At 49.2% G+C, this 16,349-nt stretch overlaps 1 protein-coding gene across 1 annotated transcript in view; it reads left to right on the top strand.

The window, feature by feature from the left end:
- The window catches only part of ARHGEF2 (Rho/Rac guanine nucleotide exchange factor 2), a gene marked incomplete in the record, with an annotated part of 45,081 nt that overhangs the window by 4,485 nt on the left and 24,247 nt on the right, over positions 1-16,349 (top strand). Inside the window, 6 exon segments of the mRNA XM_072428663.1 lie at positions 6,780-6,885; positions 7,024-7,322; positions 8,263-8,410; positions 8,521-8,626; positions 10,484-10,523; positions 10,811-10,940. Coding sequence (XP_072284764.1) covers positions 7,054-7,322; positions 8,263-8,410; positions 8,521-8,626; positions 10,484-10,523; positions 10,811-10,940 — 693 coding nt within the window.

Below are 16,349 nucleotides of genomic sequence, written 5' to 3' on the forward strand. Positions count from 1 at the left end.
CCCCATATTTGGTGTTAGACTTTGTGTTGTCACCACTGTTCTGTTCTCCTTGCTTTAGGGGAAACTGTACCTGGGGTCCCGCAGTGCCAGGATCTTCCTGCATCCATTCTGTTGATCTGCGGATCTCTATTATTCCCCGTTCTTTTTTCAATATGGCCACCTCCAAGCAAACGCTAACGGGCTGAATACTGGTGCAGCCATTTTTGTGGGTGCTCACATGTCGCAGGTCACAAGTCACCCCCACCATACAATGTAATGGATTGCCCTGATCATTTGGAGATAGAAGTAATTCAGCAAGCCGGACTCTACCATTTCTAATTCTTTTACAAACAAAGGTTGAAGGTGACTCCGCTGGGTTGGCCATGATTTCACTTTTTCTCAGACACAATGATAGACTCGTTATTGTTCCTGCTTCTTCTGAGCCATAAAAAACAAACCACAGCTTCTAATTATTCTCAGGCATTTTGGAAATAAGAGATGGGGGGGGGGAGGTGGGGGGCATGGACTCTACACCCTCTCTGTGTCCCCATAGAGAAGATCTCCCCCTTACTTCCTGTTCTGACAACATGTAGCGCCTTATCTATGGTCACCTATTGGGGGTAGTTGTGGCGGATCAGTGCGGCCTGGTTACAAATGTTAATACTCCTGTATTGTTACTAGCTCGCAAGCGCCCCTGGTGGCCATGCCAACAAATGTCACCAAACACTTGCCATGGGAATGTGCATATAGACAGGAAGTGGATACAAAGAGAAGTTTATGAGATGCAGAAAACTAAACCTCATCCACTCCCAGAGTGAATTTACTTTCACATTGTCCCTGCCTATGGCAAGGAGTCAACGCTGAGTCAATATTAGAGGGGGGGGGGACAAAGCCTTCATTTCCAGCCGCTCATAAACCTGAGGAAGTCCTGTTATTCTCTATTATCCTTCTCCGGTGAAAGACACGGCCAATTATCCAGGGCGGGGTGTGATCAAAGCTGGGTGTATGGCCCCGGGTGAATCTTCTCCACACTGTAAACTTATATTGACATGGCACAAGCCGCCGTGCGACCAGCAATCCGTAACGTCACGCTAAGATGAAGCACTGTTCCTGGGGGGAGGGGGGCATTATCTAAAAAGGATATTCTACGCCAAGGAGCTGACGATTTTTAAACTTCTTTATTCTTGAAAGCAAATCCAATGAATGGCCATTTTATTTTACATTCTTATCATTCCCTTCGTCTGCCGTTCCTGATGAAGTGTGACGGGATCACTGAAACGAGTTTGTATTTCGGTCCAGCCAGATCCTGAGATGCTGATCACACTTTTTTAGGCAATGCAGCTTGGTCAGCTCCTCGCCCAGCCTGTGATTGGCTATTAGAAAAACCGCAATAAATTGATAGGTAGATACTCTGCTCACTCTCTTCCTTGCAGCACGACTCTGATTGGCTCCCCCTACAGGATGCCAAACCCAGGAATTTGGATTTGTCATCCTGATTGGAATCGGCATTATCTGCAGCAGTTTCTTCAGGTGATAGTAATGCAGGTGTCAGGTGGGTTGGTGAGAGGTGACTGGTGGGGGCAGCCAGAGGGGTAATTAGAGCCGGCATGTGATTGGAGTGCACTTACTGGGATTAAAATGTCATGCAAACTGCGCGACCCCCTCTACTGCATGCAATGGCTGCACAGTTCCGTCCCCCACAGGTTCTCAACTGTTACAAAGCTCCCTAAGCTCCCTCTAGGGAGCGCTAGGGGTTCGTCCACAATTTGTAATTTGCTCAGGAAAGGCCAATAAAAGCTGCCCTAGTCACATGAACGAGAACTGGCCAATCCATTGGTTTCCCATTGTACAGGATGGCGGCCATGTTGGATTGTTCCATCCTTGTAGCCGATGGATATTTTTAGCCTCCCCGGCTTTTTGTAATTACATCATAGTTTCCGTTAGAGCGCCCTCTTAGGTCACCTGCGTCCCACCTATGCCGATATTTCCTGCCGGGAGGGATATTCGGAGGATTTCTCTCCGTCTGGGAATAACAATTACATTGTGGAAAAGCTGGAGGTTCCCACAGACCGATGTCCCCCCCCTCCAGAGATAACCTGGGAAATCAATGTATACAAACACAGCTGTCTTCCTGGATACCCCGAGCCGGGGCAACAGAAGCGGAGAGACCCTTCTGCGAGGTCTGCAGGCCTCATCCAGCCTTTGTCATAGAGGAAACAACTCTGATAACAGGAGATAACGCTTCCTCATACAGAACTATCTGCCCATTGTGTGCAGTGCTGACCCCTTCTGAATTCCATCCCTGAGATTGCTGGATCACCCAGGTTCTCCCATGATTGTATCTCCTCCAGAACAGCCAAAAGACGTCCCCGGGAATGGAATTTCCAGGATTGCTGGATCACCCAGGTTCTCTCATGATTGTATCGTCTCCAGAACGGCCGAAAGGCATCCCCAGAAATGGGATTCCAGGATTGCTGGATCACCCAGGTTGACAGCTACCTTGTACTGACGTACTGGCCCCCTGCAGTATACAGACTGATATACTGGCTGTACTATCTCCCCCCAGCCTGGCAGTTGGTTTTGCTGACATGTTTATTCCCCATCAGATATCTTGGCAGCTCTGTGGGTGGATTCACTTTAATTGTAATAATTTGATTCACTTGCATTGTGCGATATGGTGCTATTCCTTCTTATGACCCTTGCCGTGCTGCAGGTGGCATAATGGGGCAATAATTTTCCTTTATCGTCTTTGTGGGGTTCTCATCTAATTCCGGAGAATAATAATTCAATATTTCTGCCTGGCATGCGGTCTGCTGCCCCTTTAAATGCCATTCATCCTGCACCTCTCTGCCTGCATGCATGGCTGATACATTATCACCTTGTTCAAACAGAAGCATTGTATCCTGTTATACCTCTAAATGGGCGTGGTGTTCTAATGGTTTAGCCAATTAGAAGGCACCTTGTGCCAGGTGTGGGAGGGGTCTGGCTAGTTACAGGCTTCCAGGTGATCGGTGCAGGCCTGGTCAGGAGGAAGGGACACATCACAGGATAGAGCTGCACTGGGCAACATGGGGGGTTCCTGGAGGAGAGGTGTAGGTGGTGGCGGGGTTATAACGGGATTTGAGGTAAGTGCACCAAAGGGTGAAACTATAAACCAATCACAATGCTGTTTAAATTCTATATTCGATATAATTGCTCCTCATCAAACCGTTATCATTCCATGGGGGGTTGGAGCTCTCTGTGCCCCCTCAGGGAAGATTTACCATTTGTCCTGAAGTCTGTTGTCACCGGTACTGAAAATCCAAATTGCTGTCACCAGAACAGGGGAATCTTACCATGGGGGGACACGTTAGGGAAGTTTCCTCCCTATTTTCTGTTGGGTCATTAAAGCAGGAAGTCCATGGACATCTTCCCAGTGTGACCCTGGTAGCTGAAATTACTGACATACCTGTACACAGGTGTGACCCCCAAGGGATCAGTAATAACCGCACCTGTGAGAGAGATCCAGGTGTACTGCAACCTACCTGACTCCATCCCAAATCTGCAGGACAGTAATGCCCCTCCCCTGCAGATACATATAGATTCTGCAGAACATTTCTCCCTTCCATCTGCCCCCTGACAGATACATATTGTATATTCTGCAGATTATTCCCCCACTGACCCCCTAGAGATCTGCAGAACATTGCACCTCCCATCCCCCCCTGACAGATACATATTGTATATTCTGCAGAAAATGCACCTGTACTCCGTACTTCTGTACTCTGATCACACGAGGCAGGTAGAACCCCATTCTGTACTCTGATTGGACATCACACGAGGAGGGTAGAACCCCATTCTGTACTCTGATTGGACATCACACGAGGCAGGTAGAACCCCATTCTGTACTCTGATTGGACATCACACGAGGAGGATAGAACCCCATTACGTTCTCTGATAACAGGAGGAGGGTAGAACCCCATTCCTGGATCACACGAGGAGGGTAGAACCCCATTCTGTACTCTGATTGGACATCACACGAGGAGGGTAGAACTCCATTCCTGGATCACACGAGGAGGGTAGAACCCTATTTCATTGATTGACCCCATTTATGATTACACAAGGAAGGTAGAACCCCATTCTGTTCTCTGATTGGACATCACACCACGGGGGTAGAACCTCATTTCGTACCCTGATCGGATATCACACGAGGAGGGTAGAACCCCATTCCATCCTCTGATCACATGAGGAGGGTAGAACCCCATTTCATTGATTGACCCCATTTATGATTACACAAGGAAGGTAGAACCCCATTCTGTTCTCTGATTGGACATCACACTACGGACGTAGAACCCCATTTCGTTATCTGATCACACGAGGAGAGTAAAACCCCATTTAATTCCCTAAACACCATTATACGATGAGGGTAGAACCCTATTTCCATACTCTGGTAATCCTCAGGTTAAGTGTCCGATTATAATGAATCTCCTGCTGGGTCTGATCTCAGCCTTTCAGTCAGCAGCTTCAATAGAGGGTGATGTAGGAGCTGAAGAATTTCCTGCCCCTTCCTCCTGGGGACACAGTTTACAGGCTGGGATCGTAATGCATCTGGTTATATAGACTAAAAAATATGTCTATGGGGGGTGAGAGGACAACCGGAGCGTGACCTGCACTCTCTGTATATTGGGAGAGGCAACTAGACCAAGGCCACCCTGATCATGGGGCAAGTGTTATCTCATACTATTGTACTGATTGCCCTGCAATAGCACTCAATCTGGGCAGTGTGTTCCCAGGTTCCAGCCCCGCCCCCTCTTATCTTAGCCCCACCCCTTGGCCCACCCACACTGTAGCGTGAGAAGAAGGTTGCTTTGTCAGTGAATGCAACTTCAGACCACAGCCAGCAATAAAGTTTTACATTCTATTCAATATTCTCAGCTTGTACCCAGGTGACTGATTTTTTTCTAGGGCCCCTGAGGGTCGGTGTGCCATGGTTTGGGCCCCCAGGTATTGCTAGGTCCCGGTTTCAGGGTCCTCTGTATGTTGGTAGTCTCTGTTCCAGGAGCCCTGCATATTGATATTTCAGTGTTGGGGTCCCCCCGGTGTTGTATGGGGGTGTGCTGCTGTTCTGAGGTCCCCGAGTGGTTGGTGGTTCACATGTTGTGGAGCCCTTAATTGGTCAGGGGGTCATTTTTCTGGGGCCACCAAGTGTTGTCAGTTTGCTGTTGCAGGACCGTTCAATGTTTTCATATCGCTAGTCTGGGACCCCTAAATGTCAGCATACTGCTGTTCTGGGGTCCCCAATTGTTGATGTTCTGTGGCCCTTAAGTGTTGCCAGGTTACTATTCTGGGGACCCCAGTGTTCATGTTCTGGGGCTCTTAAGTGTTGGGGTATTGCTGCTCTGGAGCCTCTAATTCTTGATGTTTTGGGCCCCTTATTAGTTGATCTCGTACCCCTAAGTCTTGGTGTATTGGGTCTGGGGCCCACTATGTGTCAGTGTACTGTTGTTCTCGGGCCCCTAAGTGTTGGTTTATTGCTTTTTTAGGACCCCTGATTGTCAATGTTCTTGGGCATCTAAGTATCATTGTGTTGCTGTTCTGGGACCTAATTGTTGATGTCCCCCCCCACAATTTGTGGTCCCCGATTGTTGCTGTTCTAGGGCCCTTAGTTTCCATGTAATGCTAATCTGGGGCGTTGGATTGTCACTGTTTAGGGCCCCCACACTCTAAGGGTATTGTTGATCTGGGCCCCCTATGTATTGATATTTTGTTGATCTGGGACCCCTAGTGTCAGTTTTGCTATACTGGGGCCCTAGTTGTTGCTCGGGGCCCCCTATCTGTTATCGTACTGTTAGTCTGGGGCCCCTAGGTGTTGGTGTTTTGCTTATCTCGGGCCCCAACTGTTACTGTTCAAGACCCTGTATTTCACTATATTGTTGTTCTAGGGCCCCCACGTGTCAGCATACTGTTTTTCTGGGGCTCGCGATGTGGTATTGTTTTTCTGGGGCCCCTATGTGTCTGCATATTGTTGTACTGGGGCCCCCAGTGTCCCGTTCTTCCAGGTGCCATGTTTTACTATCTCCCGGCATTCGAGTTGCCGCCCTCGGTCTGTACATCTCACCTGCCGCCCTGTGCTGGATCCATGTCAGGTTAATGTTACACAGAGGTTAATGAGCAGGAGTGGCCCCGGGCCCCGTGACTCACCAGGCCTTATTGTGCTCCATTCTGTTGTGTCATGCTCGGCTGGTTGGGTCTTTGTGGCAGGAGAGGCTGACGTCACCTAGCATTGGGTTACTGGGACTCCATGCATGGCTGGGTGACACGCAGGGGGGTCTGTCTGCTGCACTGCAATCATTATACCCCCCCAAACTGCCCCAAAAAAGCCGCTTTAATTATGGCTCATCCATGTGGAACACAAATGCTCCTCATCACAGGGCCCTCACTGTAATTCTGGGGCCCCCTAAATTACCCCCTAACCTTCCCTGACCTCCAGGAAAAGCAAACCAGTCAACGGTATATGTCAGCGCTATGTCAATGTGTGTGAGTGTGTGTGTGTGTGGAGGGGGGGGGGCATTAGATTGTCAGCTCCTCTGTACAGAGATTGATGGGACTGGCTCAGTGTTCTCTGTACAGCATTATGGTATATGTCAGAGCTATATAAATGTATATTAATAGTGTGTGACTGTGGGGGGACATTAGAGTGTCAGCTCCTCTGTACAGAGACTGATGGACTTGGCACAGTGTTCTCTGTACAGCACTGCGGTATATGTCAGGGCTCTATGGATGCATACGCATGGACTAATAATACATGTTTTCTGTATCTGCAGGCAGTGGAGCGGTGGTGATGGGGTGTTGGTGTGAGGTGGATTTGTTCCGTGGATAGCAGACTGTATCGTAGTTCCTCGGGGGAGGTACTTTTGGATCGTACCATAGGTAGGTGCTCTTCCGTCACATGACCACATACCAGGGAAACCTTTCTACGTCTTCCAGCTGCTGCAGAATGATAGTGTACATTACAGGTATGCAATGCTGAAGATAAATTTTGTGATTTTGCGTTTCCTCTGTCCACAGGGCGTGGAGTTTTACAGCGAATCCACGATAATGAATAACACCGAGGTGTTCGCTGCAGTGGCTGACGCTGGGTCCTTTGCCATGCGGGGCCACAAGCAGCGCTGTATGTCCGCTGTGGAGCCGGCCATCCCCACTGAAGGAGATCTAAAGGACGAGGAGCAGGACCGCTTCCTGGGTGTTCCACTGCGCCGCTACTGCCCCACGCGGAGCTCCGCCCACATCCTTGACTCCTTTCGCAGACACAGCTGGGAGCCAGGAAAGAGGATGCAGGAGGAGGAGTCTAATTACGATGAGCTGAGGTATGAAGAGGCAGGCCCAGGGGGCTTTGGGGCCATTCTGATGTTTATAAGGAACTCATCAGTAACATTTTTGGATTATTTTTGTTGTCAGGTGTTTGGTGTATACTGTGCAGTGACATAGAACGTCCACTAGGTGGTAGCATTGGTCAGCTTTTGTTCTGCACAGTCATGAGTTTCACAGCAAAAAGTCCCTTGGAATGAAATATGTGAATGTCGTCAATATGTGAATGTTTCATGTAAATTTATAGCATGTTTACATCATCTAGTCAAGTCCACTCAGCTTTCTGATTCAGCAGGCTTTTTATAAGGCTCCTGTTTGTGATTTCAGTCTCTTTTTTTATGATTCTAAGTCATGAATCCTCCCAACGAAGGGCACTCAGTCCTTGAAATATATATCATTGACCCAGAACAGTCCCTTCCTGTTCCAGACAGGGCTTTGAGGTTTCTCCCTTGCTGGCCCTCGCAGGAAGTGAGTGTGAATTTCACCAATGGGGACACAAGCAGCAATACAATATCCCGCAGAGGCTCTTACTGGAAAGAATCCTTCCCAGATAGCCAGTTATAAGGCAAATATAAACCTTACAGAATGTAATTCACCCAAATGAACACTAGGGGGCCACACAGATCTGTTTCTGAGTAGCAAGGGTTTTTTCCGTCTAACTTCTGCAAACCAGTGCAGGCGAGATGGAAGCAGGCTGCTTCTTCTCCCGGTGTGAGGGCCCTGCTGCAGGACGAGCTCAGTCCACGGAGTGGTAGGTGAACTCTGAAACCCCCCACCTGGCTCATGTCAGGAGTGGGAGCGGTAAATGGCTGGGGTGATATATGCCCCCCCCCCGCAGGTTTTAACTGCAGAGGAAGCTGGTGGTTTGAGTCCTTCAGAGAGCGGAAAACAAACAAAAGCGACCCCGTGCTCACAGCGCCATAACTGCTTCTATTGCAGCCTCAGCCTGAAAGGCCTAGACCCTGAGGAGATAGATGAGGCCATGGGTTATCCCCGGGACCCCCGCCGCACCCCCATCACCTGCAGCAATGACGAGCTGGAGAACCTGCTGCTGATGCGGGGGGAAGATCTGGAGGTGACGCAAGAGGTAGGAACACTTGTCTGTTGATAGGTTGGGGCCCCCTTACCTCCAGGGCCCCAGAATCTATACCCAGGGTCACTCCCTGTGCCTGACCTCTCTTCTCTCATTTCCTATAGGAACAAGCCAAGAGGCTGCGCGCCTACCTGTCCTCCCAGAACTACCTGTACAACTCCCTCTCCAAATCGGTCTCCATGACCGGGATCGACCACTGCTACCCCGACGGTGAGTGCAGACGCTGCATGGCATACAATGCATTGCTGCAGGCCCTCTGAATATTATGTGTATTGGCATTTCTTTACAAATGAGTGCTGTTATGAACACTCAGGAGCTGGGAGATGGCATATGTGTAGGGGAGTCCGCAGGTGTCAGGATGAGGCCGGGAAATATTTTCAGATGGGGAAGTATATCTGAATGAAGCCAACTGTTCAGAGACCGATTCCCTTTAATTTACTGTGCATAGAAAGTAACAGAGAGGTGACACAGGAAGTCCCTGTCATGTTAGGAAGGCACTGTGGTGTCACCAGAATAGTTGGGTGGTGCGATTGATATCAGGGAGATGGGGATCACACCAGTGACAATGAGAAATCCTCATCGGCTTTCCAAATATTTAGAGTGAGCGTCCCCTTGTGGATGGGAGGAGGTTTAGGACTGGTGCAGTGTGTTTGCTTTCGTCTGGGTTCCCCTTTAATATGACACAAATAGAGTAGAAAGCGGAATACCAGGATTTGGGGTCATTGCTGGGGACACAAATCACCCCCATTGTGTGGATGGTGTGTTCATCCTGTATGGAATGACGGGGATTCCCAGTGCTGATGGAAGCTGAGGGCTGCGTGGTACACAGATCCGGGACTTTACTCACAGACCTAAAACTGCACACAGACCCACAACTGTACTCACAGACTGTGAGCACAGACCCACAACTGTACTCACAGACTGTGCACAGACCCACAACTGTACTCACAGACTGTGAGCACAGACCCACAACTGTACTCACAGACTGTGCACACAGACCCAAAACTGCACACACAGTCCTAAAAAAATACACAGACCTAACACTGCGCACAGACCCATGACGGACCAACAACTTGCACATCCAATATCCATCAATGGACATTACATGCATAAATCTCGCTGGTTTGTGTAGCAGCCAATCAGGTACTGCAATGCTTCTATGCTCCTAGAAGGAGAGAGCAGAGGGACAGAGAGGTGAGCGTATCAGTCTGCTCCTCCTAATTTCACTGTCCAATCACAACCAGGGGAAGGAAAAGACCTGTAAGTGTTAATAAACTACAGCAGAGAAAATTCAGGTCTCCTTCCTTGCCAGACAGAGCTGAGTTGTGTAAATCTCAGGACTGGATGGACAGATGGTGCTGTGCGTCTGCTGGGTTGCAGTTCAGATTTTATTTCACTTTATCACCGGAGTTTACACTGATGTTATCCAATAACATGGCCTTCTGGCCCCTCCTCCCCCTCATCATGTGATGTATCATACAATTTAACGATTTACATACATGTGAATAAAATTAGGATACAGCAAAGTCTTTTCTGACCCTGGGGTCATCTTGTGTGATTTCTCCCAGATTGGAGCTCAGAGTGTTCTTACACCAAGTGTCCACCAGAGGGAGCTGCTGGCCTGCGTTGTACAGCATTGGCCTCATCCTGTGACTGCGCTGTGACTCCCTGTTGTCTCATGCGGGGTCACCGCAGTCATTTCCGTTCCCTGCATCAGAATTCTTCATCATTACGCCTTCTTAGACCATAGATATGCAACGGAGCTTAAAGAGGACCTGTCCTAAAATCCGGTCACAGAGAGTATTGACACCCAGTTCTGAAAGCTGGCATAGCCTGGCTATTATTATGGTATGGGGGGCATAGGGGGATAGTGGGAGACCCAGTAATGGGTACAGCTGGGGTACAGAACCCGGGAACTCATCACAGGGATGGTGGGAGCCCCTATAATGGGCACAGCAGGTGGTCCAGTAGCAGATTTAGGATTTTCCAGGACTTGGAGGTTTCCCTTGCATGTGAAGCCTCTCTGATCTTCCCGTGTCTAATCTCCTCCATTTGTCTTCCCCACAGATGTGTCGCTGTACTCTCATGGACAACGGATGACAAATGGGTGAGTGTTCCCTCTCTGCACCCCCTGAAGAAACTTTATAGTGATATTTCTATGTGAATCTCTGGTGCCTCTTCCCCCTGTTCCTGTAATTGGCCGAGTTCAGGCTGCTTACAATTTGGCATCCCCAGCACCATGTATACTGCACTGGGTCTCAGAGAGTCATGTGATGGGTGTCGGAGGGTCATGTGACTGGCCTTCACCCATTGCAGCAAAGGGGGGGTAATTATTGACCTAAGAATTCCTCTTCATCATCCTGGGACTGACCCCCCATCCCTCTCTTCCCCCAGGCTGAGCGCAGTGAGTTGCGGGGAGTTTGGCACCCTGGAGACGGATGAGAAGGAGAACCGAATAAAGGAAGAGTCGCCCTTTGGGAGAACCCTCAGCTTCATCAAAAAGATGACCAGCGGCAAACATAAGGTAGCTAAAAAGGGGGAGGGGCTAGGTGCAGGAATGTTGTCGCTATATAGCATGGCGGAGTCACAAGGACCACCAGTGGGAGGTTTGGCTCGAGTCGGAGTTCAGCGGGGGGTCAGGGTCAGTGATGGTAATTCAGAGTGATCGCTCCAGCCTGGGATGCTGAGGATTAGCTGGAGGCTCGTGGGAACCCCAACCAAAGGCATGGGGGAGGGGGGGTTTATTGTCCATCCACTGCTTCTGCGCCGAATAAAGTGGTGACAACGCTGTCCAGGTCTGGCATTCTGCAGAAATGATGTCACTGCCCTGCCCGCTTCACACTCAATAGGCTGCATTAAGCGCTGTTACTTCCATAAGCCCCGCCCCTCAGTTTACAGAGCCACACCCACTATAGCTCCACTTTCCTATGAGTAGATTTATCCTTACTTCCTGTCCTGCTGGTCGGAGCACAAGAAAGTGAAGGGAGTGATGAAACTTAAGAGGAATCTGTCTGTAGTTGTCATTAGGACAGGTGACCCCATGGGAAGATTTCCCCTCCTTCCTGTTCTAAGAGTTTTGGATTTTCTCTGTGGTCACCAAGATGAACAGAGTGGATGAATCTCCCCGGAGGGGTCACAACAGCAAAAAAAGCCTGACGGGGGCCCCCTTGCCTCCCCATTCCTCAGCCTGGCTCGGTCAGGTCACTGAGTGCGTCCATGGCAGAGATCGGACACTAGGGGTAGCTGTTGGGTGGTCCAGCTTGGGGCAGCCGATTGACAGAGCGTTGCATCAGCCTGCGCTCATAATTCTGGCATTTCCTGCCAGTCTGCAGCCTGGGGAGCCAAGAGAGACGCATTACTCACCGCTCACCTACCGCTGTCTGTGTCACTGCATGACGTATCAATCGCCCACACACTGCACCCATCAGACTCACCAGGGGCCCCGACATCATGAGAGTGCGAGGTGCACAGCACCCCAACCACAGATCTCTAGAGGGGTCAGTGATGGAATAATCTGCAGAATATACAATATGTATCTGTCGGGGGGGGGATGGGAGGGTGCAATGTTCTGCAGATCTATAGAGGGGTCAGTGATGGAATAATCTGCAGAATATGCAATATGTATCTGTCGGGGGGAGTGATGGGAGGGTACAATGTTCTGGAATATTCTGCAGAATGTATATTATGTATCTATCAGAGGGGAGATGTTCTGCCTACAGGGCAGTGGTGTAATATTCTGCAGTATATTCAGTGACTGGCACCTATTGTCACTCCTGCTCTGTCTCTGAGCTGATAACAGATTGGGGCAGGGAGGGGGTTTTGATGAGTGACAGGTCCTCTTCTATCTCATAAAAACAGTTGCAGGTTGGGGAGGAAGTCAGTGGGGGGGACGCAGCAGGATGTGAGGGGCTTCCTGCTTGGCTGCAATGACTGGTCTGATGCCTGGACAGCCATGTCTTCCTGTCGGTGACAATAGGGGACCACAATGACTTTGTTCCCCTTACCGGCTCTGGCACTGATAACACCGTTTAAAGGGCTGGTGACACCCTAACACGCTCTCCTCACACCCAGGGCTCCCTGTTTACAATACAGTTTTGGGTGTGACCAGTTCGTGTCCTGCTTGCAGGTAAATAAAGCTGTAGCACCACCCTATACAAGTGTGCAGTATCATAAATACATTTCATATATGGTTTCTTGACATTGCTGCCTTTGGTATTGGACTGTTGATCAGCAGGGGTGGGGCTTAGCTCCTACGGGGTGTGGTTGTTACTGACTCTGAAAAAAGCCGAGGCCTCAAGCTTGGCAATCATTGGAATTTCCAGGCTGTCACATAGGAATTCATTGGACATTGTAAAGGCAATACAGAGCAGGGAAGGGGAAATTGGTTATTGAGACACTTGCCTCTACTTCCTGTTCCATAAACACAACAGGAAGTGAAGATAAATCACCCCAAAGTGATGGTAACTGTTGTCCCCAAAACAAGTGTCCCCAATAAAAGATAACTCTCTCTTCCTGTTGTCGTGACAACAAATTTTTTGTGCATGTTTTGGTTGGAGACTGAGGAAATGCTTCTAGCTCCCTGCAGCAAAGGGATGACATCATCTCATTTTGAAACTCAAGAATGACATTTTAAAACTGGAGTTTTCCTGACAAATGATCCTGTAGGTGTCCAGTAGCACTCATAAGGCGGCCCCTGATAGCACTGACATATACCGTGGCCCCGTACAGCGCTCTGTCTGCCTGGCATCACTCCGGTAAGTGCGGTATAAGAGGATTTGCCCTCTCAGGTCCTGAAATCCCCCGGACTCGTAGATCTAAGTGCTATTTACTGGTAATTAGTCGGTGGGATAATCCGTCGGGGGGATTATTTTTTCCCCTGCTCGTGTCTCCGCAGACAAAATCCATTGATTTACTGCCACCGCGCCATTTGGCGTATTAGGGCGGTTTTGGCGTGCTGCTGAGGCTTTAATCTGAGAAAAAATCTGAGCATGCGGGTCCCAGCTTCGCTTTTAAAGAGAACCTGTCAATGACAAATCCACTGTGGCATTCTCAAATCACATGACTTGTCTGTTTCACCAATTGCTGATCTCCTCCCAGTCATGTGACCTATGGGCTAGGCATAAATCGCCTGGTGTGGGGATGATGAGTATTGTGAGTCTTTCACATTATTAGAGGCTGCAGGTGAATTGTGGGGCCACGTAGACAATTCATTGAAATAAAATAAAAAGAAGGTAGTCCCGTCCACAATGATGTCATGTCCATGGCTGCCACAGTGAGGCGATGGTGCTTCCCCTTTAAAAGGATGTAGAGTGCTAGCCCACGTGTCCCACGAAGCGGCTGAGCTGTGGGAGCTGCGATTATTTTTGCTCTGAAGTTTTTTTTTTTTAGGCTGTAGGCGGAGGAATGTTTTTTTTTGTGCGTTCTATAATTAGATCTAATCAGATGATGTCATCCTAAACCGTGTGAGCAGACGGGGGGAAAACATGCGGGTCTCGGGGGCCAACCCTGCCATGGCTGCCAGGCCAGGGACAGCACCACCACCCTCCCACTCCTCCACCACCATGCAGCCAGGACAGCAGCCAGCTTGCCCCCTGCACGTTTTATCTGCGCCCTGCGTCCTCCTATTGGTTCTTTAGCCAGTCTCCTGCAGAAGGTGTGACACATGCGAGGGGCGCAAAGATTTTCCAGAATGCTCGTGTCACCCTATAACCCCTTCATTTACCTTGTGGTGACCTCCTGACCCTTGCAACATTTGCTGATCCTCATTGGATTATAAAGACCAAATAATATCGTTTAGATCTGTGCCCGCCCCCTATGCCCCACCCCCTTGGAGCCGCCGAGGCGTGAATAAAGTTTTTGGCGCGACGGGCTGCGATATTCATGATGTGTTCACGCTCTGCCTCTTCCTATTAGACACAGACGGTCACCCTGGAGCTGACGCTGCACTTCTCTGCCGGCTGTTTGTCTGCCCCCAGCTGGTGACCTGACCTGGGGGGTATGGAGGAGCTCCTGCCAACCGCCAAAATTTGTAAATAAATCGCCAACAAGCAGAGCGACGTGTAATTGGGGGCATAAAGGGGGTAGACTGGTCTCATCACATTCACACAGCAACTGCAGGCATGCTAAAGTGGCCTCAAATTGGGTCAATTTTGCATGCCGTTAGTGCTAGTTAGCAGGAAATTGCAAATCGACACTTGGTAAGTAGCCTCTGAAATAATTAAAGGCTTTGTTCACCCAGGGAATCCCAAGAGGAAAGGGGTGCTCCCTAACTGGTGGTGACCATGGCAGGTGTTCGGGCCCTTTGAACACCCAATCATTTTCGAGAAATCAATGGTGGTCATCAGTACACAGCTCCCACCATAACCTCTGATAGTGTCATATTGCACCTTAATTGGAGGCAGCCCATTGACAGGTATTGGGGAGCAGAGTTACGTTTTGATAAGTGCTTGCCCCTCGTGGGTGGAGCTTAGCTGGGCATACAGGAAGACAATAGGTCAGTGTCCACTTAATTGTTTCTATCCAGAGGATCAGCTTGGCTGCCCTCTCATCTTTACTCGCCCATCAGGGACAACCATTTCTATTGTTTTTTTGTTTTTGAAATCTCCCTTTGAGAGAGATGACAGCAAGAATCCAGTTGCCACTGGCGATGTACAAAACACTTTCACCCACTCTGACTGTGGTGAATTAATCCTTTGTTGGGAATGTTGCCGATACCAGCACGCACCTCTGCTCGCCCTCCCCCTCTCTCGGTGACTGTTATAATGTGTCCTCTGGAAAGGAGGGGTCACCGGTTGTCACCGGTATGAACAGGACGAGTTTACCAGCAGCGCAGATTAAATCGTCACCTTCACAGACCTGGCTGCGCTCCAAGGCCGCAGGGGCCGCTTGTGGTGAAACCCTCAACAGGGCCCTCAACGATGGGATGTGAAATCCTTCATACACCTTTGTCCTGTAAATCCAGCCACTGCACGAGATTTCCGATCACGTTCTATTTCATTGATCAGCAGCTCAGAATATTGGTTGATGATTGGTCATTGTTTTGGTTTGGTCATCAAACCCCTTTGATATTCAATCGATCACCTGATATTGTTAAACAGGAAGTGACGCCCCATCCATCACACATGCCGATTGATGATCACATGGTACTTGTATCATCATTGGTGGAGGGGATGGCAGTTAAATAATTTGCATAGCTCCGCCTCTCAGGTACTATTGGGTTGATTTACGGGTTTCGCCATTGTGAGGCTTTACTTCTCTATGTGATTAAAGGCCAAAACTGACTTGGTGACAACTATTGGAGGATTTTTTCTGATTTCCTGTTGTTTCTCCAGGACAGGAAGTGAAGGTAGAGCTGTCCTAAGCATTTCTTATTTCATCCCAAAGCATGGGCTTTATAACGGTGGGGGGGGGACTCCTTTTTGGGTATTTGTGTGAATAAGACCTATAGACATGAGGCAATATTCACTCAATTGGATTGCAGAATTGTTTGCTTTGCTCTGGGCTCAGCTTCATCAATGACACTTCTGGCATCTGTAAGAGTACTCCAGGCATGCTAAAGTGGCCTCTGGGTCACATGGTATTCTTGTGGTCACATCTTGGCATGCCTTAAGTACTCCTTCGCATTCCTGTGGTGCTGTTGCAGCTCCATAACCTGAGGCCCATCTTGGGTTTACAGGGCGGGAGATTTCCCAGGTGGCCCCATCACCCCTTTTATGGGGGCAATTCCTGGTAGTCATGGCTCATAAACCGGCCGCTGTGTGTGAATTGGGGCTCGTTCCCCATCCCTGAGTTTGCTGGTTGCAGGAAGTGATTTTGTTTTATTGCTGTTGTCACAGATGTGTTTATTTCATTGTTTTTTATTTGGCTTTTCCTTGGGGCTGCAGCTTCACCAAGACTGGCACGTTATACTATTCACCCGACATGTTATAATATT

The sequence above is a fragment of the Pyxicephalus adspersus genome, chromosome 12 (genome assembly GCF_032062135.1).
Source record: "Pyxicephalus adspersus chromosome 12, UCB_Pads_2.0, whole genome shotgun sequence".
Taxonomy (NCBI): Eukaryota; Metazoa; Chordata; class Amphibia; order Anura; family Pyxicephalidae; genus Pyxicephalus; species Pyxicephalus adspersus.